The following is a 24,693-nucleotide window of genomic DNA, read 5'->3' as shown; positions in this document are numbered from 1 at the left end:
TCTTTCTCCAAAACGTAAAATAAACAACTCATAATAAAAAACACTAGGACAAATTAAATGGTTGATAGAGCGCATTAGTGTCGGAGGTCGGATCACGCAAGTTTAACTTTCAAGATTAAGACAAGGTGAAGACTTCAAAGTGTAAGAGAAGATCTAACCCGTTCTCTTGCAGAGCCCCACCCCTTTTGTACCGCCCCTTTCCCCAAGACATTTGGCGACCCCGCCCCTTTCCCCAAGACGTTTGGCGACCTTGTTGATGTGTTGTCCTTGTTTATAGAGCTTTCAAGGTGACTTCAGAGTTTCTTGGCATTTTCTTGAGATGCATATTGGTCGAAGCCAATGATGCTTTTTAGTTAGGAGACTAGTCTTACTGGAAAAATCTCTCAGGGTTGATACTACAAGTCATCAGTTGTCATGTTTATTTACAATTGTCATAATTTTTTATTTCAAATAGCTTTAATGTTTACGAAGGAAGAGTGCAAAACCAGTATTTGATTTAGAGGTATTTAATGATTAATTTAGACGGGCTAAATTAATATTTACATATCAGCATTACACAATTATTATTACACATTATTTGTTTTTTTTTAATACAAAATAAGGATTCTCTAAAAGTCATCTCTTACATCCTGTTTTTACTCAATTATCCACGTCCCAGCTACTTTAATTTGATGAGAAATGTTTGATTGAAGGGTATTTAAAATAATTAATTTAGACAAACTAAATAATTATTTTCATACTCTTATATTATCAACATTCATCAATGTATACTGGGGTATTAAAACCCTCTTGAAATACTCTATGAGTACGACCTGTAATTAAATTATTCCAGGTTCAATCTGCATTTATTTGATGATCAATATTTGATTTATGAGTATTAAATAACTAATTTAATGATTGAAGCTAAATTAATAAATATTTGTCTATTCCAAATATCAGCATTAAATCAACTCTGAATGAAGCTTTTTTAAATGGGCATAATGACCTTTTCAAAAGTTCTTTTTATTTAAATATAAAAAGACATTTCATACCAAAATCTCAACACGGTTCTCATTTAAACAGTTTTCAAAGTTAAATAAACAAACCAAAAAGAGGGAAATGAAGATATGGAAATACAAATATGTAGCAAAGTAAATTATAGTTATAGCTCAAAAATGCAGTTTGTATGTTAAAACGGCACTCATTGCAAAATTAGTTTACCAAATCACAAATTTCAGCGCACTCTGCGGCAATTAAGACAGTGAATAGGGAGAGAAAAAAACGAGTGATGAAGAAAACAACGAGAACAAAATGGAATGGAAAGAAAGGGTATGTATCTTCTCCTTGGTGAAGCTTCAGAGAGGCCAATTATAAGGAGGGGACAGCAACACCCAAACAGGTCAGTATGAATGGTAAGTTAGCAAAGGCTTAGACTAGTAGTTTTGGCTTAAATATAAGACTAATTATCAAATCCTTTATAGATGATGATGAATCTGCCTTCAATGTCATGGTGACCAGAGGTCAGAGTTCGCAGTAAAGGTCACTATCGGGTTAAGTATCTGGGCCCAATTTCATAGATCTGCTTAAGCACTAAATTTTGCTTAAGCAAATTAATCCTTTCTTTAGTAAAATCAGATTACCGGCAAAGACTCCACTCAATTGTTATGCTAAGTAAACAACAGCTAAAAACCAGTCACAAGCAATGTATACAACATTAAATTTTGGCCAGTAAAATGTATCAAATAAGCTAGCTATTTTCGTGCTTAAGTAAGTTTTATTGCTTAGGCAGCTCTATGAAATTGGCCCCTGGTAAGTCTGAACGAAAAAAAATTACCTAACAACTTTTCTCCACAGCCTTAACCATTCCTTACACAGCTTCTCAGTCACCTTTGTTTCCTAAGCTAACTGTAACTTTTATTGTTTATCTTTCCACAGTCCTTTCTTCTGGAAGCAGGGCCCAATTTCATAGAGCTGCTAAGCACAACAATTTGCTTAGCGTGAAACTTCTTCCTTGATAAAAAAAGGATTACCAACAAAATTTCCATTTGTTGCTATTTCTTGTAACTGGTATTCGGCTGTTAATAGTTTATCCTGAAAATCATGTGGAAATTTGGTTGGTAATCCTGTTTTTGTCAAGGAAGAAATTTCATGCTAAACAAATTTTGTGCTTAGCAGCTCTATGAAATTGGGCCCTGATGTTGTTGAAAGCAACTGTACATCAGGGACTCCGTAAATGACAGTTAAGTAAGGCGGTAAGGTAATGGTAGTTAAACTACAACCTCCATGTTTAAACCCTGTTATTTTAAATAACTGTTGTATAATTTTTCTTCCAGGAAAGCAGATTTCGTTTTCTTCTGGATGAAGTTTGTGAGCTTCCTTGAGCAGCTGAAGGGTTTGTATGCCTGCAGAGACTGGGTAAGTTATGGTAACTTCAACTTAAACCCTGTCAATTTGCTAACCCCCTGTTGTTTATAATTGTTCTTCCAGGAAAGCAGACTTTGTTTTCTTCTTGAGTTGGTGAGCTTGCTGGTGCAGCCGAGGTGGTATCTATACCTGCAGAGACTGGAGTCCAACTTACTGTAGTAATGTATCAAGTTATGAAAGCTATGTGTACCGGTAGTCGTGGCCGTGAGGTCAAGCACACCAAATATGGCGTGTAGAGCCTCAATGTCATGCTTCATTTGTATTGTTTTCTGTTCACCAGGTAACAAACAATGCGAAGTAAGCATAGCTGGTGGTTTCTCCAGTTTACCACTCTTATCGAAGCACTTTGGGGTTTGGCTCCACTCTTTACATCACTGTGCGTGTGCTGAAATGCCATTGCTGTGGCATTTTGGGGTATGGGTGGGTTGTCCTTACATCTATAGTCAGAGTGTTATAGTTACGTATCCATAGCTGCTCCCCCTCCCCCATCTTGCATATCTGCCTCCTCCTCCTCCTCCTCCTCCTCTTCACTTGAGGTTTGTTCTGCATCATTGTACTGCTCCAAACACTTCACACATCCACAAAGAAAAAGGTAGTTCTCCCTGTAAAACAATCATAAAAGATCGGTGTTTAGCAAATTTTTATGCTTACAGGCTTATGAAATTGGGCAACGATCATACAGTAATCTTGTTGAGGCTTTGAGCATTTAAACTACTGAATGCGTCGGATGACGAAAAAGTATTGTTTCCAAAATGAATACCTGAGAACTTTTTGACGAGAGTGTCGGCTTCTTTCTCTACTGCATTCATCCAAGTAGCATATACAAATTTCCTGCAGGAAAACACAGCAGCAATAATTTTATTATTAAACAAACCACAAAATGTGCTGTACACAGGAGCAAATCATACAGGGCTTGAAAATTACACAGGCTTCTAGTAGTGTTAGCCCTGGGCCAGTAAACTGAGGACCGGACAAGTCCGGTGGTCTTGTGTTTATCAATTGACTAACAGAGTAGAGTACCTCACTGTGTAATGGAAGTGTCGTGGCCGAGCGGTTAAGAGCACCGAATTCAAACTCTGGTGTTTCTGATCAGCAGAGTGTGGGTTCGAATCCCCAGCCGTGACACTTGTGTCATTAAGCAAGACACTTTACCATTGCTTCGTCCTTCGGATGGGATGTAAAACGGTTGGTCCCATGTGTTGTGTAAGGCATGTTAAAGAACCCAGTGCACTTATCGAAATAGAGAAGGGGTTCGCCCCGGTGTTCCTGGTTGTGGCTGCTTAATGCACCGTAGCACCTTGTAAACCCTTATAAGGTGCTAAATAATTGGGTCTCAGAATCTTTCTGAAAGTTTGTATATACTCAGCGCCTTATATACCTTGTTTGGTAGATATGTGCGCTATATAAGACGTCGATATTATTATTATTATTATTATTATTATTATTATTCTCATTAATAAAAAAGAAAATGAGGTTCAAATGAGATTCATCCAATATAAAATGAGTTGTCAATTGATTTGTATTGTGACTTCACACTTCATTTAGCAATAAGGATTGATACATACATTGTAGTTAAGATCTATCTTTTAAAACTCATGTTGTAAAATTGGCCGCTTGTCTTGTAAAATAAATTCTGGTCCGAAAATAATTTCAGTTAGTTCATCATCCGCCTCTTTCATTTGTTTGTAGTTTATGAGGATATTTTTGTTTTGACCCCATCTGCATATTACATCATTTGTACCCGCTGTAATTTACACTTGAACTTTCAGATTAAATTTATTTCCTTCTGAAATAGTGTCATATCAAAAACATGATTCCACGCATTAAATTAATATTAAAATATTTTTAGACTCACTTCGCTTTCTTTGATGTCCGTCAGGGCTACCACCGATAACGTTGAGTTGTTAGCGTTAAATTGTACCTCTGCATTGGGTCGACAACTGTGATTACCTGGAAAATATACACAAAATCCTTTTTTCAATCTTATCCAAGTTTATCTCAATCAAACTGCATGTTAGACTGAAACTCTTCATTACAGGAAAGCTCCCTTAAAGGCAGTGGACACTATTGGTAATTACTCAAAATATTTATTAGCATTAAACCTGACTTGGTTGCGAGTAATGGGGAGAGGTTGGTAGTATAAAACATTGTTAGAAACGGCTCCCTCTGAAGTGGAGTAGTTTCGAGAAAGAAGTAACGTTCCACGAACTTGATTTCAAGACATCAGATTTAGACTTTGAGGTCTCAAAATCAAGCATCTGAACGCCAAAACTTTGTGTTACAAGGGTACTTTTTCTTTCATTATTATCTCGCAACCTAAACGACCGATTGAGCTCAAATTTTCACAGGTTTGTTATTTGATGCATAGGTTGAGATATACCAAGTGAGAAGACTGGTCTTTTGACAATGACCAAATAGTGTCCAGTGTCTTTAAAGAATTTCTCAGTTTGGCCACAAAAACTTGGAAAGTGTATATCCTTTTCTATGAGTTGGTGTGTTTATGTTGAGTTCAGTTCGGGAAGAGGAACTGCATGGGAATAAAAGGTGTGAGTTACCAAAAGAAAAGGAAATTTTATTATTGCTAAGCAAGTTTTTTGTGCTTACAGGCTTTATGAAATTTAGCTCAGATTACTTACAGCGGCTTTGTAACTGGTACAACGCTGAACCTTCACAGTTGAGAAATGTACCCGATTCTGAAAAGTAAATCCAAAATAAAGGAACATTTTCACTTAGTTATTCTCTTAATGTACCTGATTGACAAAAATTCCTTTAAATACAATACAAGGAGAAACAAAAGAATCGCTTGTACCTTGTTCAATGTCGACATACAGCTGGTCAATGAATGCATCCAAGGTCTGTCTGTCCTCATGCGATATATCCAAGTCATCACAATTATGAACATAAACACTCAATGAACTGAAAAAGATATAAGAGTCCATAAGTGCTTTGTGAAATAAGTTTTTGTATTTGATATTAATCCAGGCGTTAAAAAATATCTGCCGTATGACTGTCCAAACAAAATTTGCATGTACATATGTCATCCAAAATAAAGTGGTAAGAGTTAACACTTGGCTTTGTCAAGTTCAATTCAATTCAAATCAATTCAATTTAATTTATTATAAACATCATTTATTATAAGCGTGTCATGGCCGAGCGGTTAAGAGCACCGGATTCAAGCTCTGGTGTTTGATCAGCAGAGTGTGGGTTCATGTCCCAGTTGTGACACTTGCTACATAAAATTGGGGAGGTAGTGCTTTCTGCTCTACCAGCCAGGCTTCGGACTGATGATACCCAAGCCTACATCTGTATGGACTGTAAAAGGGGTAACCCTGTTTCAGCCCTAGGTGTAGGTGAGAAAGGCCTCTGGAAAAAAAACAATAACTGTAGCCCACACCTTGAAGTGGCCTTCAGGCCTTGAGTGTCTGGCGACTTGCATAAAAAAAAAATTAAAAACATTAAAAAACATGAACATTGTTTTCTAGCGATAATTTGTAAAATAAAAAGGAAGAACTATAAATTAAAATAAAACCAGGACAAAAAAACAGTGACAGAGATATTTATAACCATCCTAAAAACACTAGGGAGACGACCAGCAAACTAAAAGCCACCAAGGTAAAGGGACAATACAAACAAGTTAGGAGAGTTTCTAGTTTAGCATATTATCTTACCTTGTCCCTACGCCTTGACCATTCATTCCAATCAAAGCAAACAGTGACCTTAGCCCTTCCGCTGTGAACCACTACAAGAAAATCAAAGAAGCTGGTAAACTACAACAAACACTAGCACAAACTCAATAGTATACCAACAATTATAAAATATATATAGCACACGTATCTACCAAGAAGGTATTTAAAAACACTATTGGTAATTGTCAAAGACCAGTCTTCTCTCTTGCTGTATCTCAACATATGCATAAAATAACAAAACTGTGAAAAATTGAGCTCAATCGGTTATCGAAGTTGCAAGATAATAATGAAAGAAAAACACCCTTGTCACACGAGGTTGTGTGCTTTCAGATGCTTGATTTCGAGGCCTGGGGTCTCAAAATCAAATTCGAGGAAAATTACTCTTTCTCAAACAAATACTCCACTTCAGAGAGAGCCGTTTCTCACAATGTTTTATACTAACACCTCTACCCGTTACTCGTTACTGCTAATAGTTATTTTGAGTAAATACCAATAGTGTCCACTGCCTTTAATACCCGTCAAAGTCGCGTCAAACCAAAATAGATATGGAGCGACTCTGGATCGACCCAAATAAACTTTGGTTTCAGACAAGCGAACTTAATTTAACATTTACATTGGCTCGGCTCATGACAAGATCTGCGTCTGAAACCAAGGCGCTCCAGAGTTGTTCCGAACGACTGCAACAGTCGATCTTTCGACTTCTCACGTGTTCAGTTGTTCCTAACTGTTTCAGACGTCTAAGTTTTCATAATTCAGAATTTGGTTTGGCGCGACTCTGGAGCGCCTGTCTCAAATGGGTGTAAGGTGCTTAAAGGCAGTGGACACTAACTTGGTAATTACTCAAAATAATTATTAGCATAAAACTTCACTTGGTAACAAGTAATGGGGAGCTGTTGATGAAATTAAACATTGTGAGAAACAGCTCCCTCTGAAGTAACGTAGTTTTTGAGAAAGAAGTAGTTTTCTACAAATTTGACTTCGAAACCTCGGACTTAGAATTTGAGGTCTCACAACTCTGTGTGACAAGGGTGTTTTTTCTTCCATTATTATCTCGCAACTTGGACGACCGATTGAGCTCAAATTTTCACAGGTTTGTTATTTTATGAATATGTTGAGATACACCAAGTGAGAAGACTGATCTTTGACAATTACCAATAGTGTCCAGTGTTTTTAAAACAAACATAAATATTTTGAGAAAGTTTTTTTTGGGGGGTGAAATATGAGAACGCTGTATAATACTAAATATTATTTATTGCAAACCTGATTGATGCAGTCTTCATACAGCGTTCCAGCCAGAAGGGACTGCAAAGTGTCTAACTGGTCCTGCAAAACAAAACATGACATCTGGGGTTTTAGCTGGAATTAAACCGGGGTGTTCAAATTTAGTGTTAAGTTGAAAAAAGGGTTGTCTTAATCGTATTCAGACTAAATATTTGAGAGAAAATAGAATTAGCTGTTGCAAACAGCTTACCAACTAAAAGGTTTAAATGAAGAAGAAAAAAAGTAAATGGCCAGATGTTTCGACCCTAGCAGAGTCTTTCTCTATAGTCTTTGAGAAGGACTCTGCTAGGGTTGAAACTTCAGGCCATTAGTTATTTTGTGTGTGTAAATATTTAAGATATACTGTACACTGAATTTTGTTTATTTTAGTGGAAAGTGCCTTGAGGCCTGGCATAAGGCACTTTATAAATATTAATTAGACACGCTGAATATTCATAAGATACATCGAGTGCTTACCTGGAATTGGCTGCCAAGTAATTTATGCGCAAGTTGCTGCTCTTCGTTTCTTGTTTTCTGACAAAACTGGCTGAAGGCAGCGAGTACTGAGTCTTTATTCCTTGCCTGAAACAAATCAAATGATCTTGCTAAATTATTGTCCATGGCAAAGTTAAAGACAGTGGACACTATTGGTAATTGTCAAAGACTAGTCTTCACAGTTGGTGTATCTCAGCATATGCATAAAATAACAAACCTGTGAAAATTTGAGCTCAATCGGTCATTGAAGTTGCAAGATATTAATGAAAGAAACACCCCTGTCGCACCATGGTCCCACGAAGGTGTGTGCTTTCAGATGCTTGATTTCGAGACCTCAAACTCTAAATCTGAGGTCTCAAAATCAAATTCGTGGAAAATTACTTCTTTCTCGAAAACTACTTCACTTCAGAGGGAGGTGCCTCTCACAGTGTTTTATACTATCAACCTCTCCCCATTACTCGTAATCAAGAAAGGTTTTATGATAATAATTATTTTGAGTAATAACCAATAGTGTCCACTGCCTTTAAAACCAGAATTGAAGGTTAAGCATTAGGTGAACGTTAGATGAATTTAGGTTTAAGTGATAAGCATTGTATACGCGGTGCTTCAAACGCCCAACCCCAGTCCTACAGAAAAAGTCTGCAGGCTACTTGAGTTGGATTCGAACCCATAACCCAAGCATTCTACAGCAGAGCAAAATTTCATGGCTTTGCTTACCGTAAGCAAAGAATCGGGGCTTGAATTTGGAAACACAGCTCCTCAAGCTCCTTTGGGAGTGTCGTGGCCGAGCGGTTAAGAGCACCGAATTCAAACTCTGGTGTTTCTGATCAGCAGAGTGTGGGTTCGAATCCCCAGCTGTGACACTTGTGTCCTTAAGCAAGACACATAACCATTGCTTCGTCCTTCGGATGGGACGTAAAGCCGTTGGTCCCATGTGTTGTGTAAACGCATGTAAAAGAACCCAGTGCACTTATCGAAAAGAGAAGGGGTTCGCCCCGGTGTTCCTGGCTGGATTGGCAGCATATTGCGCCACAGCACCTTGTAAACCATTACATGGTGCTTAAGGATTAGGTCTTATATCTCAAAATTCGCCCCACTCCTTGTAGTAATAATACCTGGTGCTTTGTATCCTTTCACAAAAGGCGCGTTATAAATACGGTTATTATTATTATTATTATTCAAGTCAAGCGTATTTCACAGGTTAGCAGATAATGTTTGCGTGCTTTTCCTGTCAGCAAACAAAAAATCAAAAGTGCAGAGTTTGGCAGTAAGCAGAGTCATGAAACTGGGCCCAGATGCCTTGATTGTTAGACCACCTAAGAGGACAGTAAACTTTGTAGTTTGATGGTTGGAAAATGTAAGGAATTTTTAAGCAATATTATTTTGCTTAAGCAGCTCTATGAAATTGTGCATAAATGTTATAAGTGTTTGGTACCCTGACTCCCATTTAATAAACATTACTTGTTTGATGGTTGCAATCATCTTCATAACAAGAGTGATACTGGCTGTCTCCGGTGGATAGTGCATCGTTCTAAAGAATAAACAGACAGAGTAGAAAAAGGAAAAAAAAAAGGGTTGAATTTTGTTGGAAACATAGCAAGCAATCATGGGATTTATTTTCTTCAATTGAAAGTTTGCAGAAATGTTGAATTCAGTCACAACTCAAAACATCTGTTAACGCTGTAATGTTTTACAATGAAATTAGGTAAAAATCCACGTAAAGTTGTGTATAGAATAATGGCCAAGGTGCGCGCTATTTTTGGGTAGGAATGGTATCCCACGATAGGCGTGTACACCGAGGTTATTATGTGGCTTAACCTCCACCTGTGACGTCATGCCTTATTGTCCCAGTGCTCCATTATTTGCGATAATCGTAACCCTCCTCCTGACATTTCCCGACATTGCCCAGCAGCCTCCGGCTCCGCGGTCTGGAGGAGGGTTACTATATTTTGCAAATAGTAATCTAAGGGAACGAAGAGAGTTGGTCCACTGTTTGCAGTGGGTGCGTTCATAATTATCATTATTAGCCTTTATGGTTTGACCCATGTTTGACCCCATTTGTGTTGTTTTGACATCATTGCCTCAGCACGCTTGGGTAACATCCCGCCATTGGTTTGAAATAATGGAGCGACAGAGCAATGGCATGACGTCACAGGTGGAGGTTAATCCATAAGAATCAGCGCTCAACTGGACTCTTACTTCCAAGCTTCTTGGAGGATGACCAGTGGGTGTTCAGGAGCGGGTGGAGCTTGACCTACGCACATAACTTGATGGTACTGCGCCCTCGCTTGATCACGACACTCAACGCTGCAATACGGAATCTGTAAAAGAGAAGATGAGGAGTATAGACAATATGACCTCTGTTTACATTCACAGACACACCGACCTCTGTTGACAAAGCACTGTCCAAGTCATGTTTCATCAGGCATAAAGATGCGTCGTCATGGTAACATTGCATGTGCTAGTTGGCTGCCAAAACACAAAGGTTTTGCCCGGCGGCATGCCCGTGAATCATGTTATGGTCTTGGAGTGACATCAGAGGTCACATCGTCTATAAGGTCCTGAGAAATACATAGTTCTTGGATATATACAAGCAGGCCTTGTAAGACCCTAGCTTCAATATGTAGCCATCGGCGATCATCTGGGTGTGTTTATATTTTCCATAACCACATTACTTCAGAGTGAAATGATTCTCAAAATTCGATATACTACTATCGAAAGCTGAGCCTTTTACATTTAAAAGAGTAAGTTTTTATTGAACCTAATTTGAAGATTGATTGCAAAACGTGCAGCTCTATGAAATTGGGCCCTGCTCCATAACGCAAGTTACTTGGTTCTGACATGAGTGAGCCAAGGCAATTACTTGAAAGCTACTGGGTCTACAAATAACAGCACATGATAATTTTGAACCCACCTACTACAAACAGTGGACCAACTCTCTTCATTCCCATAGTTTACTAATTGGATATCGTAACCCTCCCCCCCGACGGCGAAGCCGTAGGTTATCGGCCTACGTTATGAGGAGGATTACGATTATCGCAACTAATGGTTTACCTGACACTGTGGACACACTGTATGCTCCTCTCTCTTCACTGTGCAGCATTCAGGATGAGGCAGTACCAAGGCTGAGTTCCCAGTCAACCTCTGCGCCATCTCCTGCGCTGTTTCCATTGAGCGCATGCAGAACTCACAAGCTGTGTAACGATAGGTTTCATTCCAGAGAAATTGCGCACTGACCAATGGGTCTTCAGTGAAGAGGGTGCTACCTGTAGTGAAATCTGTGGCTGCGAACACACCTTTACCCTGGGCGAGATTTGCGGTTGGGGTGAGGGTCAAGAAACATTCAAAATGATTAATTTTGAACATGTGAATATGTTCGTTTACAATACCCGCCGTTCACATGCACTTACGCACTGCCTTGAAACACCCCTTTCACAGAATGGTTTAGTCTAACTCGGTCGTGACTCGGCAGTTCGTCAATCCATTACTAGGCTGGTACACGCAGTTCAGCCCTTGGTGACCCAAAAATAAAGCGTTGAGCATATAGAGAAGTCAAAAAACGGGCGATGCATCAGAAAAACACCAGTACCCATGAAAAAGGTAATACAAGCATTATGAATTTATATTGGGCGAGTGGGGAAAGTTTTGGTTGTGTTCCAAAGCCAAGGAAACTTCAGTTATCGCTGGCTAACGGTCGTAAAACTTTCATCTATCAACGCCGATTTTAAAACGTACAGCGTTAAGGATGCCCAAAATATTATTAGACCTCTATAACTTAATGAGGCTCACTGGGGAGCATTATAATTTCTAGAACTAGGAAGTTGTGGTGGTCACCCCCCCCCCCCCCCACCTCTGCCCACAGCCTGCCAGACCAGACAGCAGCAGATGACCAGAAAAAGTCATCGATTAATCATTTGACATAGGCCTACATCATTAACAAACTATTGCCATTGGTAAGACTACAGAAGCTTCTCTTTATATTTGCAACTTGTGTACCTTCACATCATCAATGTATCTTGTGCAGACACCGGCATTTTTGACGTTGTTATGTGACAACATTCCATCATCAAAACACGTTTCACTGGAGGCTGCCATGTTGTTGTTGACCTTTTTGTGACCTTTTAGCGCATAACAATCCTAACAAATAATTGGGACCAGCGCTAGAAATCAATGAGTAACAACACAAACAGAACACCAGTTAAATATATTGGTGTAAAAGTTGAGCAAGCTAGGGAGTCGGTGTTGACCTGCCACGAGTTCATCTACCAATTTACCACGTTGTTTATTCACGCATTGCATCATCATCATCAAGATGTTCCGTCCCAACTTTAGAAATGTCCCAACTTTAGTTGGGCTGGTCCCAACTTGAGTGTTACAGTTGGGACGGAGATCTGTAACTAACTAGTCTCGTCTCGTGTTAATTTGTCACAATTTTCTCCAACGTGGAGGGCGCTATCACTCATGAACGGCGAGCGGCACGTTGAGTGGTAGTGTCGTGAGAGTTGTTCGTGAGTGATGGCGCCCACTACGTTGGTAAAATTGTGACAAATCAACACAAGAAGGTCTTCTACCAAGACTAGTTGGGCCGTCCCAACTAACACTCAAGTTGGGACTGGTCCCAATTACAATTGGGACAATTCTAAAATTGGGATGAAACGGAGAGACTGCCGCATAATGTGTACTGTCCCCGGCGGGGATTTCTGCTGTGTAGTCGGCGCGCTTTATCGCTTGGATCCGGTCTGCTCGTCGTGCTGTCCGTGCCAGATGTCAAAACGAATCAAGTTTTTCTCTATTCTGATTTCTGTGGTGAGCTCGTGTAATAAATGTTTTTACATGGTGTTGCTGTTTTGTTTGTGTTTACAGAATGGCCAGACGAGATGGCTGTATGTTTCTAGTTTCTTGTTATTGAAATGTGTCAGGTTTGTCTTACTTTTGTATGTTTGTAATTGTATTTTTGTAATCATCTCAAAATCAATCATCATTAAAGTCAATATTGACAATGGCTGGGTCTACACAGTGTATCAGTGGCATTGATGATGGATTGACAGTTTACTTGTGTCGTGTGTAGTCTCATGACAAAGTTCACATCAAATTTATCTAAGAAAGATAGGATTGTGAAACAGTTAAAAAAATATTTTGTATTTAAAACTATTAAGATAATAAATTAAAATGTAACTAAAAAACTTGTTATGACTTTATTTATACTATAGTATAAGTTGTTAAGTAAGTTTCTGTATCATGGCATGCTACCACTTTTTCAATTGTTATGAAGAAGTAATAGTAATATAAATATATTATTTACTCAAATGAGTTATCCTTTTTGGTAAAAATGAGTTTAAAAAGTGGTGGCAGGATACAGAAAGTTTTCCTAAAACTGAGAAGTCTGTGCCTACTATAACTAAAGACCTTATGCATTGACGTCATCCAGCCGCCATCTTTGAGGTCAAACGGTGACGAAACAATCGAGACGTACATAGATTGGCCAATGAACAACCTCCTTTTGACCTCAAGGCGAGGGCGCCGTACTGAAATGAAATCATGTGCATTAGGTCTACATAGGGACCTAGTATGCAAATTAATTGACTAATCAAATTTGCTGCCATATGGCCATCTTCCCAATATAGAATATACATGGGTTTCTCTATATAGAGAAGTAAATGAGCTCAATTACCTGACGAATTCTGTGCTTTGTCCAATCACCAAATTTGTGCCCATTAGTTGGAGTACGCAGACGCACTCGGCATGACAAGCAAAATAGACCGATCCATTAAGCTCCGCCCCATTGCGTATTGACCAATCACAACGCAACGAAGGTCCGACACTAAGGTCCGAAATGCTTGCGCGTATGCTTGGCGCGCGCGGAGTTGTGAAAGAAAGGCATTGGAGAGCCCCACATGTTCTTACGTGCGTCGTGGGCGGAGCCTACTGGATCAGTCTATTCCCTTCTAATCTATAAGCACAAAATTCCCTACTTTCGTAAAGCACTGATTATTTGCTTACGGTAACTAAGCAGAGCCAGGGGCCCAGAATAGGTAACTTTTGTAGTGGTTTAGTAGAAATAACTGTCATTGTTGTCATTCCCTTTACACATACAGGTGATGTTTCATTTTTGACTACGAATGACAAACAAAAAGATCCTTAAATGTAAATCTTCAGCCAGATCTTAAGTCTCTCTTCCTGAGGATTTTTGTAGAGAGAGGTCGCTGGATCATCAAAGACTGTGACAGTTCCTCTGTTGGTGCGGCCTTCTCCTTGCTCTATGTTACAGCCTCCCCGCACATCATAGAATCTTAACCAATCAGAGAGACCTGCAATCTACGTCATCGTTGGAAAGCTCCTCCAACCATGGCAGGTCTTAGTCGACTTGTAAGAATCGGATGTTCATCCCACCATAAACTGAGTAAAGGACTTGGAACGACTATTTCCTTGTATCACTCTAAATCTCTAATGAGGCCAAAGCTCTGTAGAGCCCTGTGGACTCCTCAAAATAAACCCTCAGCCAAAGATGATCCCATGGTCGGCAACATCAGGGAAATATCCACTTCTAAGATGCAGAAGATAAGGACAGCATACCGGTCGGATCTCAAGAATTGCAGACGGATTGTTCTGAAGTTGGGAAGTGCTGTGATCACTAGAGATGACGAGTGTGGTTTGGCATTGGGAAGACTGGCCTCCATTATTGAACAGGTATAAACTTCTTACCAAATTAAATCAATTGAGAGTCTTAAATTAATTTTCTTGTTTACGAGAAATCACCTTACATAACCAGGCATGGTACTTCATGGAGGCAATGAATACGATTGCCCCCTGATCATTGCCTTGGTGCATTTGAAATGCGTATACAGTAGAAATTAACAACTTCCTCAAAGGGTGGCCTTTACGTGCCCTTGCCCTTTCAAAAACAAAGTATACAGGCCTGCATCACAAGGCCACGGACAGCCACTTCATAGTGAGGCCTAAACTTACAATGACTGACACCAGGGGCACGGGGGCACATACCACCTAATCCTGGGGCTAAAACAGGGTTTCCCACTCCACGGTCCATAAGGATAATTAAAGGCTTGGGTATCATCCACTATGAGCCTAGCCGGTAGAGCAGAATGCACTACCTTTTCAATTTTTTTACAAAGCAAGTATGGTTTTAAAAGTGCCTCGCTCAAAGGCACAAGTGTCATGACCGGGTATCGAACCAATACTCTGAGCACTGCTGTGTGACAACATCAGAGCTCGGGTCTGATGATCTGAACTGCTCGGCCACGACACCCAAAAAATTGTTTAAATACCAGCTGAACAATTTTCTTTTAGATGTGCCTCTTTTCTTCCATGCAAAAAATGGATAAAAGTGAATTGGTGCTGTCTCCATAAAGTGCAACTACATTTCATGGGTGGGATTCGAACCCCAAACCAGCACATTTCTAAGTGTTTTTTATTGTCCTTTTGTCATTTCTCAGGTATCAGAGCTCCAACAGAGTGGCAAGCAGGTGATGTTGGTAACAAGTGGTGCTGTGGCATTCGGCAAACAGCGTCTCAGACATGAAGTCATTTTATCCCAAAGTATGCGAGAAACACTCATACCCAATCAGGAAAAAGTAAGTAATTTTCATCACCAATTTAGTTTTGTTTTCTTTCTTGATTTTCTTTTACAGTTAAGCCTGGTTCACACTTCCTGTGAATGTAAATGCGATAAGAAATTTGACACCACAACCACAAATAACAGTTGAACACTCCTGCGAAACTTTTGCTGCGAGAGCAGCCGTGTGACTGCAAAATTTGCATTCGCAGCAAGTATGAGCCGGGCTTTGCTTACAAATTGTTGCCTACCTTTGATGTTAAGACGGTGTATGTTTGGTCTATTAACCCATCTCTTTGTTAATTTTTATTTTATTTTGGTTGAACAAAGAAAAATTTACAAGAGCGAGATTTGAACCGCAAATTCTTTTGACACAACTGGTGCTCAGATTTTGTGGCCACTCATGTGTTAAAGCACACAACATTTTAAATGACACAACAGAAAGTTTTGGTACAAAGAGTTAATTTTTTTAAACTCAGACATTACCTTGGAGGTTTGTATTGAGAGCTGGATAATAAGAAAAAAATGTCTTACTTATTGAATTTCCATTCATATTATAACAAAATCATTGAAATTAGCCGATAAAAAGTGTTTGTGTTAATTCTTTACAAGGACTTTTCATAGATTTTAGTTGTGCAATTTCTGAAATTTTAAATGTTTTTTTTAAAGATCAAAACTAATGTTCTGAATGTTATCACAAAACCTATTATTAAAAAAACCTGGCCGGTGATTTTTATATAACAATTATATCCATGGGTTCTTAAATATGACCATCAGAGTGCTTAAAACCCTGACAGTGACACATTACAGTCTACCCACATCGAAATTCTTTAATTAACGTCTCTTCAAAAGCAATGATGAAGTACGATTTTGTTTGGCACAAAAGGTTTAGACCAACGGCAGGCGCTGCTATTGAGTTTGGCAGGATGCATTGCATTTAGCATGCCCTGAGCATAAGGCTTTTTAGAAAAACAAATCGTATAAGAAAAATTTGCTTCTTTTGATAATGTGCATTATGCCGAGATGTGACAATAGACGGGACTCAAAACTTACACTTGAAGGCAGGCTTGGTGCTCATCGATTTTAGCTATGGGCCAGTGCACTATCAATATGCAAGTCCAGCGTTCTTGTTTTTTTTAATAATAATCTCTCAGTTATTTCAAATTCAAACCAAAACAATTTTTTTTAAATTCTTTTGAGTATTGAAGTATTAGCCATAAGACCACCAGGCCTGTGTGCTTCGTTTTTGAAAGGGCAAGGGCACCAAGGCATTTTCTCTTTGGCAAAGGGCACCCTATGAGGAAATTTGAAATTTCTACTGAAGCATTTCAAGGGCACCAAGGCATTGACCAGGGGGCATGGAGGCAATTGCTTTTGTTGCCTCCGTTTTTAAGTATTATGCCTGGGCCAAAATGAGAACAATCTTCTCTCAAATTGTTTCAATAAAAACGGCTCAAATGTGAAAAAGTGATTATTTTTTTCTCATTTTGATTCTGGTCTACAAGCATTGTTGCCATCCTTCTTTCTTCTTCAAACTATAAGTGTTTTAATCTTGAACTTTATATATATATTTTTTTTATCTGATCCAATGTTTAATGTGGGTGTTTCAACATAAATTAAAATGACAAGCTTTTGAGGCAACGATGTAAGCCTGCCATTTATAACACAGGTTGAAAATGGTAAACTCATTATCCCTTTCCTTGGGCAAGTTATGGATTTGTCCTGGACTGTAATCAGACACCTTGGGGAGTTGGCCGGGCCTTTCATTATTGCTTGAATGTGGGTACAGACGTGCCACGTTGCTGGCTTGTCAAAAGCTTTCAAGAGCCTATTGCATTGAATTCAGAGAATACAATTAGGTAGAACGGGGTTTGAATGTCCAAATGGCTAAATCTGTGCAGCTTGGTCAGTTCCTCAGTATGTGGATAATGAGTCTTGTTAAAGCCATTTTACACTTTCGGCACAAAAAAATAATAAAAAGATCACAGATTTACAAATAACTTACAGGGTTTACAGAAGGTAATGGTGAAAGACTTCTCTTGAAATATTATTCCATGAAATGCTTTACTTTTCGATTTATTTTAAACACATGTCATGACACGGCGAAACGTGCGGAAACAAGGGTGGGTTTTCCCCGTTATTTTCTCCCGACTCTGATGACCGATTGAGCCTAAATTTTCACAGGCTTGTTATTTTTTTATATCAGTTGTGATACATGAAGTGTGGGCCTTTGGACAATACTGTTTACTAAAAGTGTCCAATGGTTTTAAATGCAGGGACTTGATTATGGGTGAAAATCTGCTAGACTGCAGTGCTTAGACTGTATATAGCTTAACATTTTTATTCCCCTGTTTCAGCCCTAGGAGTAGGTGGCAACGGCCACTGGACAAAAATAATGTAGCCCATACCTTGAAGTGGCCTCAATCAAAATGAGAAAATACTACAGAGAGTTTAACGGGAAGGTTTACATTTGGTAATCATTCTTCAAATTACTGGCAATCAAATTTTTTGGTTAGGAGCTTACAGCGGCTTTTATTACGCATTACAGGGTAATGCTTCTGAGATGTTTTTTGAGTCAACTGTAATTTTTAAATATATTTAAACCACATTACTGCAAAGTGAAATATTTCTTAAAATGCTTTATACAGTACTATTAAAGGAACATGTTGCCTTGGATCAGTCGAGTTGGTCTTTGAAAAGCATATGTATCCATTTGTGAAAGAATGCATTGATTAGAAAGATATTTTAAAAGTAGAATATAATGCTCCACACAAGTATCACTCGAAATTGCGTGGTTTTCCTTTTACCTCGTTGACAAAAACGGTCGGCCATTATATGAGAGTCAAATAAATGGCCGAACGTGTTAGGTCGCAAAGTCGGTACTGCTAGCTTTATCATTGGTCGTGAGCTTCCTGCTTTGGATAAACTTTATACTGCTCGGGTTCTGAAGAAATCTAGATCTATTATTTCGGATGAATTTCACCCTGCGAACAGTTTGTTTGAATTAATGAGATCAGGTAAGCGATATAGAGCGATCAGAGTCGACTCCAACCGTACTCGCAATAGTTTTTATCCCAGTGCAATAAGGTTACTTAATGATTAATACTTTTTAATTTGTTTTGGGGGTTTGCAATTTTGTTACTGTTATTGTCTCTCTGCATATTGTGCGCATACTGTTTATTAGTTCGTTATAGTATGCCTATGTGGTTTTAGGGTTTTCTGTATTTTTTGTAATTTTTGATTGTTATATTTTTAGACTCGCAAGCCGAAGTGAATTTCACTGTATATGTATTTATATGTGTGACAATAAACAATTGAATTGAATTGAATTGAATTGAAAAGGAAAACCACGCTATTTTGAGGCAAATGTGTGTGGATCATTGTATTCTACTTTTTAAACATCTTTCTAACACTGCATTTTATAACAGATGGTTACAAATGCTTTTTAAATACCAACTCGTCCGATCCAAGGCAACGTGTTCCTTTAAATGCTGCTGTAGGTTTTTAACCAATACAAATACCATCTCTTTAATACAGAATCAAGGAATCCATTATTTCAGACTGTTTTTTTTTGCCGGAATAATTTATTCTTGAACTGGGAGCATGAACTGAGAAAGCACTGCGGGGTGCAGATATTGATCCGATTGATTCGTTTTTATAAATTCCGACCCCAAACGTCAAGGAAATATTTATTCTGCTTCTGTGTAGGAAGTTGTTATCGGGATTGTAGTAGACATTAAGTGGTCAGTTTAAGCTTTTAGAAAACTGATTTGATCAAATACAATATAAAAAAATATATATTGAAATTGTATAATGAAGACAGTTGAAGAAAACGAATTAAGATGTTGATACAAGGGAAACTGATTTGGTGATTTTCAATTAATTTAAGTTGTAGGGAACAAAGAAAAATTGGTAATCAGCATTAATCCAGAGCTTGCAGGTTCAAATCCTTACCAAATTTTTGGATTTAAAAAAAATTAAGTTTGGGTTGAACAAAGACAATTTGACTAAAATGTTAACCCATAGCTTGCCTATTTCCAAAATCCTTTCCAAATTGCTTTCCGCATTGTGGATTATGTCAGGACAGGTTAATTATTTTGTTGACTGTTTTTACATTTTTGGTGTAGCTTTTAGTGTAATTATAGTCTTACATAGCTTGATGCTCACTGTTCAGTATGCTCCACTGGTAACAGCTGTCACACATAGTGTTGTATGTGCCTTGAACCATTGAAGGTCAATACCTCATTATGTTGTTCAGGTCACTGCTGATTCAGCAACCAAGCAACTTGTTGAGTCTTGCATCATCCAGGTTTAGATCTAACTGAACCCCCCCCCCCCCCCCCCCCCACACACACACACACACACAAGACTGTATTTTATAAGGCTGCAACCAGGCCCAAATTCATAGCGCTGCTTAACGGTAAGCAAATTTGCGTGCTGACTGTAGCAGAAAAAATTTGCTTAAGCCTTAGCGTGTTTCACAGGTTAGCAGAAAAATTGGGCGGCCATATTGCGTGTTTACCGTGGACTTGCATTGTGACGTCATTTATTTTCGTGCGGTAAGCACCGTAAGGTTAGCATGCCTTTCGTGTGCTTACGGTTAGCAGCGCTATGAAATAGAAATTGCACAGTAAGCAAAAGGGACCTTCTATTTTAACAGCCCCCATTGGTTTTGTTACTGTTCGTGGACCTTTCATGAACCATGGACCCTATTTTCCTCTTTCATTATAGGTCTCCGGTTTGAATGTCTACTCACTTTGGGCGAGAGAAAGCATATTTTCTTTGGGTATTTTTTCTCTAATTTGCTGAAGAGATTGACCATTTAGGAACCACCTCATGATTATTAATTTGAATATTTTGACAGTTTTCTTTCTGTTTCCACCCCCTCTATCTTACAGGGAAACTTATTGCTTGATTCCCGTGCGTGTGCAGCAGCAGGTCAGAGTGGGCTAATGTCTCTATATGAAGCCATGTTCTCTCAGTATGGATTGACTACTGCTCAGGTTGGTGTCAATTAATTCAAACTAGAAGCAGTTCGAATCCTATGTTTTTGCAGCGGGTACCACAACGATATAAGAGATGTTAAATTTGCGGTACCCGCTGCCCAAAACATAGGATTCGAACTGCCTCTAGCTACCGGGCAACCTCGGTAATACACTGCTTTAGAATTGCAAGGGTCGTGGGTTCGAATCCCACCCGAGTAACATGCCTGTGATATTTTTTCACAGGACTCGGGAAAGTACTGAGTATACAGTGCTAACACACATCGGTGTATGGGTAAAAAACAAAATTAATATTCTTTATCCCCGATGCAAATTTAACATCTGTTATGTTATGATCATCTCTTCTCATCAGGTATTGGTGACCAAGCCAGACTTCTACCATGATTATTCCCGTAATAACCTACGAGGTACGTTGAATGAGTTGCTTCGGATGAACATCATTCCAATTCTTAATGCCAATGATGTAGTCGCTCCACCGCCAGAACCTGACAAGGACCTGCAAGGGGTAAGACACAAAAAGATTTCCCTGCCCAAACACTTAAAAGGCAGAGGACACTGTTGGTAATTACTCAAAATAATTATTAGCATAAAACCTCACTTGGTGACGAGTAATGGGGTGCTGTTGATAGTATAAAACATTGTGAGAAACGGCTCCCTCTGAAGTGATGTTAGTTTTTGAGAAAGAAGTAATTTTCCACGAATTTGATTTTGATACCTCAGATCTAGATTTTGAGGTCTTGAATCATCTAACAACTGTGATGACCAATTGAGTTCAAATTTTCACAGGTTTGTTATTTTATGCATGTATGTTGAGATACACTAAGTGAGAGGACTGGTCTTTGACATTTACCAATAGTGGTCAGTGTCTTAAAGACTTCAAGATTGAAAGAATTTTGATCTTTTTAGATTGAAATCTCTGAACTTTTTCTTTTCGTTTTCTTCTTCTCCAAAGGTTATCAGTATCAAAGACAATGATAGCCTGGCAGCCAGACTTGCAGCCGAGATGAATGCAGACCTGCTGTTGTTGCTATCCGATGTGAATGGCATCTTTAATACTCCGCCAGACCAGGAGGGCTCCAGGCTACTTGACACAGTGTACCCTGGCGACACAGCGAACATCGTCTTCGGAGGAATCTCCAGAGTGGGTCTCGGAGGAATGGAATCAAAGGTAACAGATTTAAAAAAAAAAAAATGTTTACTATAAACATTTCAATTGTATAGAGGGGAAGCATTTGTTTGGTGATGGGTTTAGGGTTTGGTGTTTTCGCATGCCCACACCAAGTTTTGTTGAAGTTTTATGACAATAATTTGAGGGCAGCCAACATTAAGAGTAATGGCTGATTGATGGCAAGTGCTATTTTTAAATACAATCTTTAGGTCAAAGGTCACAGCAAAACACTAATTACACGTTCTTAATGCTTTGAAGTTTTTTCTGAATTTTTATGCAATTTTCAGAATTTGGTAGACTTCTCAGTTTTGAAAAGAACCGTACTGCTTTTTAACTGCTACCTGAGCGGAAGGTAGAAAAAAGGCGATGACATAACTTTAGCTTTAGTGGATTTTATTAGGTTTTTGACTTTGGAGTGAGTTCTTGAATTGGTCTCGACTTTTTGACTAGCTTGCTATAATCATCGTCAGGAGTGTTTTTTTAGTATTGTTCTTATTACATCATATTTTGATTACAGGTTAAGGCAGCCAATTGGGCTCTAGAACGCGGCATTGCTGTTGTCATCGCCAACGGCATGAGTGACGGACAGGTCATTTTAGACGTGGTCAAAGGTCGTAAGGTCGGAACCTTCTTCAGCGAGACGAAGCCGGTTGGTCCCGCCCCGGACCTGCAAGCAACCAAGGCAAGAGATGGGGGAAGACTTCTTCAATCACTTACTGCTGACGAGGTTGGTGGCTTCACTATCATACATGTCATAATTGTACATCTGTTAAAGGCAGTGGACACTATTGGTTATTGTCAAAGACCAGTCTTCTCACTTGGTGTATCTAAACATATGCATAAAATAACAAACATGTGAAAATTTGAGCTCAATTGGTCGTGGAAGTTGCGAGATATGAATTAAATAAAAAAACACCCTTGTCACACGAAGTTGTGTGCTTTCAGATGCTTGATTTTGAGACCTCAAATTCTAAACTTGAGGTCTCGAAATCAAATTTGTGGAAAATTACTTCTTTCTCGAAAACTATGGCACTTCAGAGGGAGCCATTTCTCACAATGTTTTATACCATCAACCTCTCCCCATTACTCGTCACCAAGAAAGGTTTTATGCTAATAATTATTTTGAGTAATTACCAATAGTGTCCACTGCCTTTAAGTGTGGTCGGCCATTTCCTCTTTTTACAATTAGAAAGGTGCATGTATGAATATGTTTTTTATGTTTTATACGCAGAGAGCGGACATAATCAACAAGCTGGCCAACCTACTGGTAGAGCGATCAGATGAAATACTAGCCGCTAATAAACAAGATATGGATGTAGCAAGGATGAGTAAGTATGATTATAAGCACCAATGGAAGACAGAAAGATGTTGCGCTTCTACGTCCTATAGGAAGGCATGAACGGCTGAGTTGTGTAAAATCTATCAGCACACTCGCACATGCACCGTTTACATTGCCTTCAAGGTGAAATGAAGCCTGGGAGTTTTACAGAAATTGTAAATTATTGCCCACAAAACAGAAAGGTTTTACAGATTTCCCTACGTTCTCACGCTTAATAATCTAAAAGGAACTTAAGAATAGGAATAAAAGAGAAGTGACTTGGTCTTAAGGGGCCATGTGAAACCCTTTTAAAAACAGCAGGTTTTAAACATGACGCTGCCACAAACCAGACCAGTTTTAATTCTCTGTTTAAATTTGTTGCAACTTGACCGTTTAAGACCTCGTAGTCACTCTTTTATTCCTTTTATTAAAAACCAGGGTGGGTGAATTCGTCACACAGAAGTTAACTCGTCACACGATCATAAGAATTTCTTTTATGAATCTTTTTGTATTCCAGCTCAGATGTCCGGTCCCATGCTAGCGCGCTTAGCAATGACAGGGTCCAAGTTGCGCAGCCTCTCCGACGGACTGAAACAAATAGCTGCGACGTCCCACGACAACGTCGGTCGAGAATTGAAGAGGACGTTGATCGCTGAGGGGATGATACTGAGGCAGATAACGGTACCCATAGGAGTGCTTATGGTCATCTTTGAGTCTCGCCCGGACTGTCTTCCTCAGGTAGATTAAAGTTTTTTTTTTTTGTTTTTTTTTAAGATGGTCTTCCTGTCAAGAAGGGGATACAACACCAAGCTTGCAACAGCAATTCTCTCTCATACAAAGATGACTGCTGATTCACAATGTTTGCATATTTTTTGCTATGTGAATAACTAAATTTATCTTCAAGTTTTTAATTTTATCTTCAAGTACGTGCTAATCCTCCAATCAGATTCGCAGTGGTGAAAAAAACCTTTATTGCCCGGCTAATATCACTACCTGGGTCTTGTGTGTTCTATGTCACGCGCCAAGTTTGCTTGAAGATAAATACGTTATCACACGCGCGCACGTGGAAATAAGGAAAATATAGTGCCTCTGCGTCCCATATCTAACTCGGCTTTCAGCCTCGTTGGATATTCCATTCGCGCTTGAGTGATAACTTATAATATTTTTATCTTGTTGTATACATAGCGTGATTTGGTGTGTATGGATTTTATTTTAACCTTGTGCTCTGTTTCTTGCACTGCCTTTTGTACATTTTTTACGAGCTATGTTATTTCTTCTTTTTGGAGAGTAACAAAGTTTGTCTTATGTCTTAAACATTGGTTTAATGTCTATGATTATGAATTGCACAAATCAATAAATTCTGGCTCCGTAGCAGGACGATGATACTCATCTAGTCCCTCCCTGTGGAGTAGTATTTGAGCATGGCCAGAGCTAATCACAAAAGAACACTGAGGGCGCATCTGGGTTTTGTACGTGAAGTGTTTTGTTGTTTATTGATTCCACAGGTGGCAGCTTTAGCAATCAGTAGTGCCAATGGGTTACTACTAAAAGGAGGCAACCTTGAACAACGAGGGCGCTCTTGGGTTCCCCCTAATAACTATTTTAGTGTATTGATTCCACAGGTGGCAGCTTTAGCCATCAGTAGTGCCAATGGGTTACTACTGAAGGGAGGCAAGGAAGCTTCAATGACCAACGAGTGTCTTCAAGGTCTGGTCACTGAAGCATTGGAGATGTACGGGGCGAAAGATGCCGTAGCATTGGTGAGTTATAACATGGAATTTAACCACGTG

At 39.0% G+C, this 24,693-nt stretch overlaps 2 protein-coding genes across 5 annotated transcripts in view; one reads left to right on the top strand and one right to left on the bottom strand.

The window, feature by feature from the left end:
• The window catches only part of LOC139940724 (delta-1-pyrroline-5-carboxylate synthase-like), a 33,477-nt gene that overhangs the window by 848 nt on the left and 7,936 nt on the right, over positions 1-24,693 (top strand). The window contains exons 1-10 of one of the 4 annotated variants that reach the window (XM_071937088.1): positions 12,523-12,650; positions 13,940-14,531; positions 15,296-15,433; positions 20,313-20,417; positions 20,770-20,922; positions 21,370-21,585; positions 22,103-22,312; positions 22,817-22,913; positions 23,421-23,641; positions 24,526-24,663. In XM_071937088.1, the coding sequence (XP_071793189.1) occupies positions 14,190-14,531; positions 15,296-15,433; positions 20,313-20,417; positions 20,770-20,922; positions 21,370-21,585; positions 22,103-22,312; positions 22,817-22,913; positions 23,421-23,641; positions 24,526-24,663 (1,620 nt within the window). In that variant the 5' untranslated portion in view covers positions 12,523-12,650; positions 13,940-14,189. Of the gene's footprint in view, positions 1-12,522; positions 12,764-13,939; positions 14,532-15,295; positions 15,434-20,312; positions 20,418-20,769; positions 20,923-21,369; positions 21,586-22,102; positions 22,313-22,816; positions 22,914-23,420; positions 23,642-24,525; positions 24,664-24,693 lie in introns of those variants that run through there. The other 3 variants (XM_071937091.1, XM_071937090.1, XM_071937089.1) reach the window with 3 other exon arrangements.
• Positions 457-12,095, bottom strand: LOC139941102 (protein-lysine N-trimethyltransferase SMYD5-like). Its single transcript, XM_071937534.1, has 12 exons — positions 11,841-12,095; positions 10,899-11,147; positions 10,044-10,165; positions 9,306-9,375; positions 7,827-7,931; positions 7,350-7,412; positions 6,072-6,142; positions 5,213-5,319; positions 5,040-5,096; positions 4,259-4,353; positions 3,164-3,234; positions 457-3,005 (listed from the first exon to the last, which is right to left on the bottom strand). The coding sequence occupies exons 1-12, from the start codon at positions 11,937-11,939 to the stop codon at positions 2,861-2,863; spliced, it is 1,254 nt and encodes a 417-aa protein (XP_071793635.1). The 5' UTR covers positions 11,940-12,095; the 3' UTR covers positions 457-2,860.

The sequence above is a fragment of the Asterias amurensis genome, chromosome 8, assembly GCF_032118995.1.
Source record: "Asterias amurensis chromosome 8, ASM3211899v1".
NCBI lineage: Eukaryota > Metazoa > Echinodermata > Asteroidea > Forcipulatida > Asteriidae > Asterias > Asterias amurensis.
The sequence above is the reverse complement of the archived record's forward strand: the minus strand, read 5'-3'. Positions and strand labels throughout refer to the sequence as shown.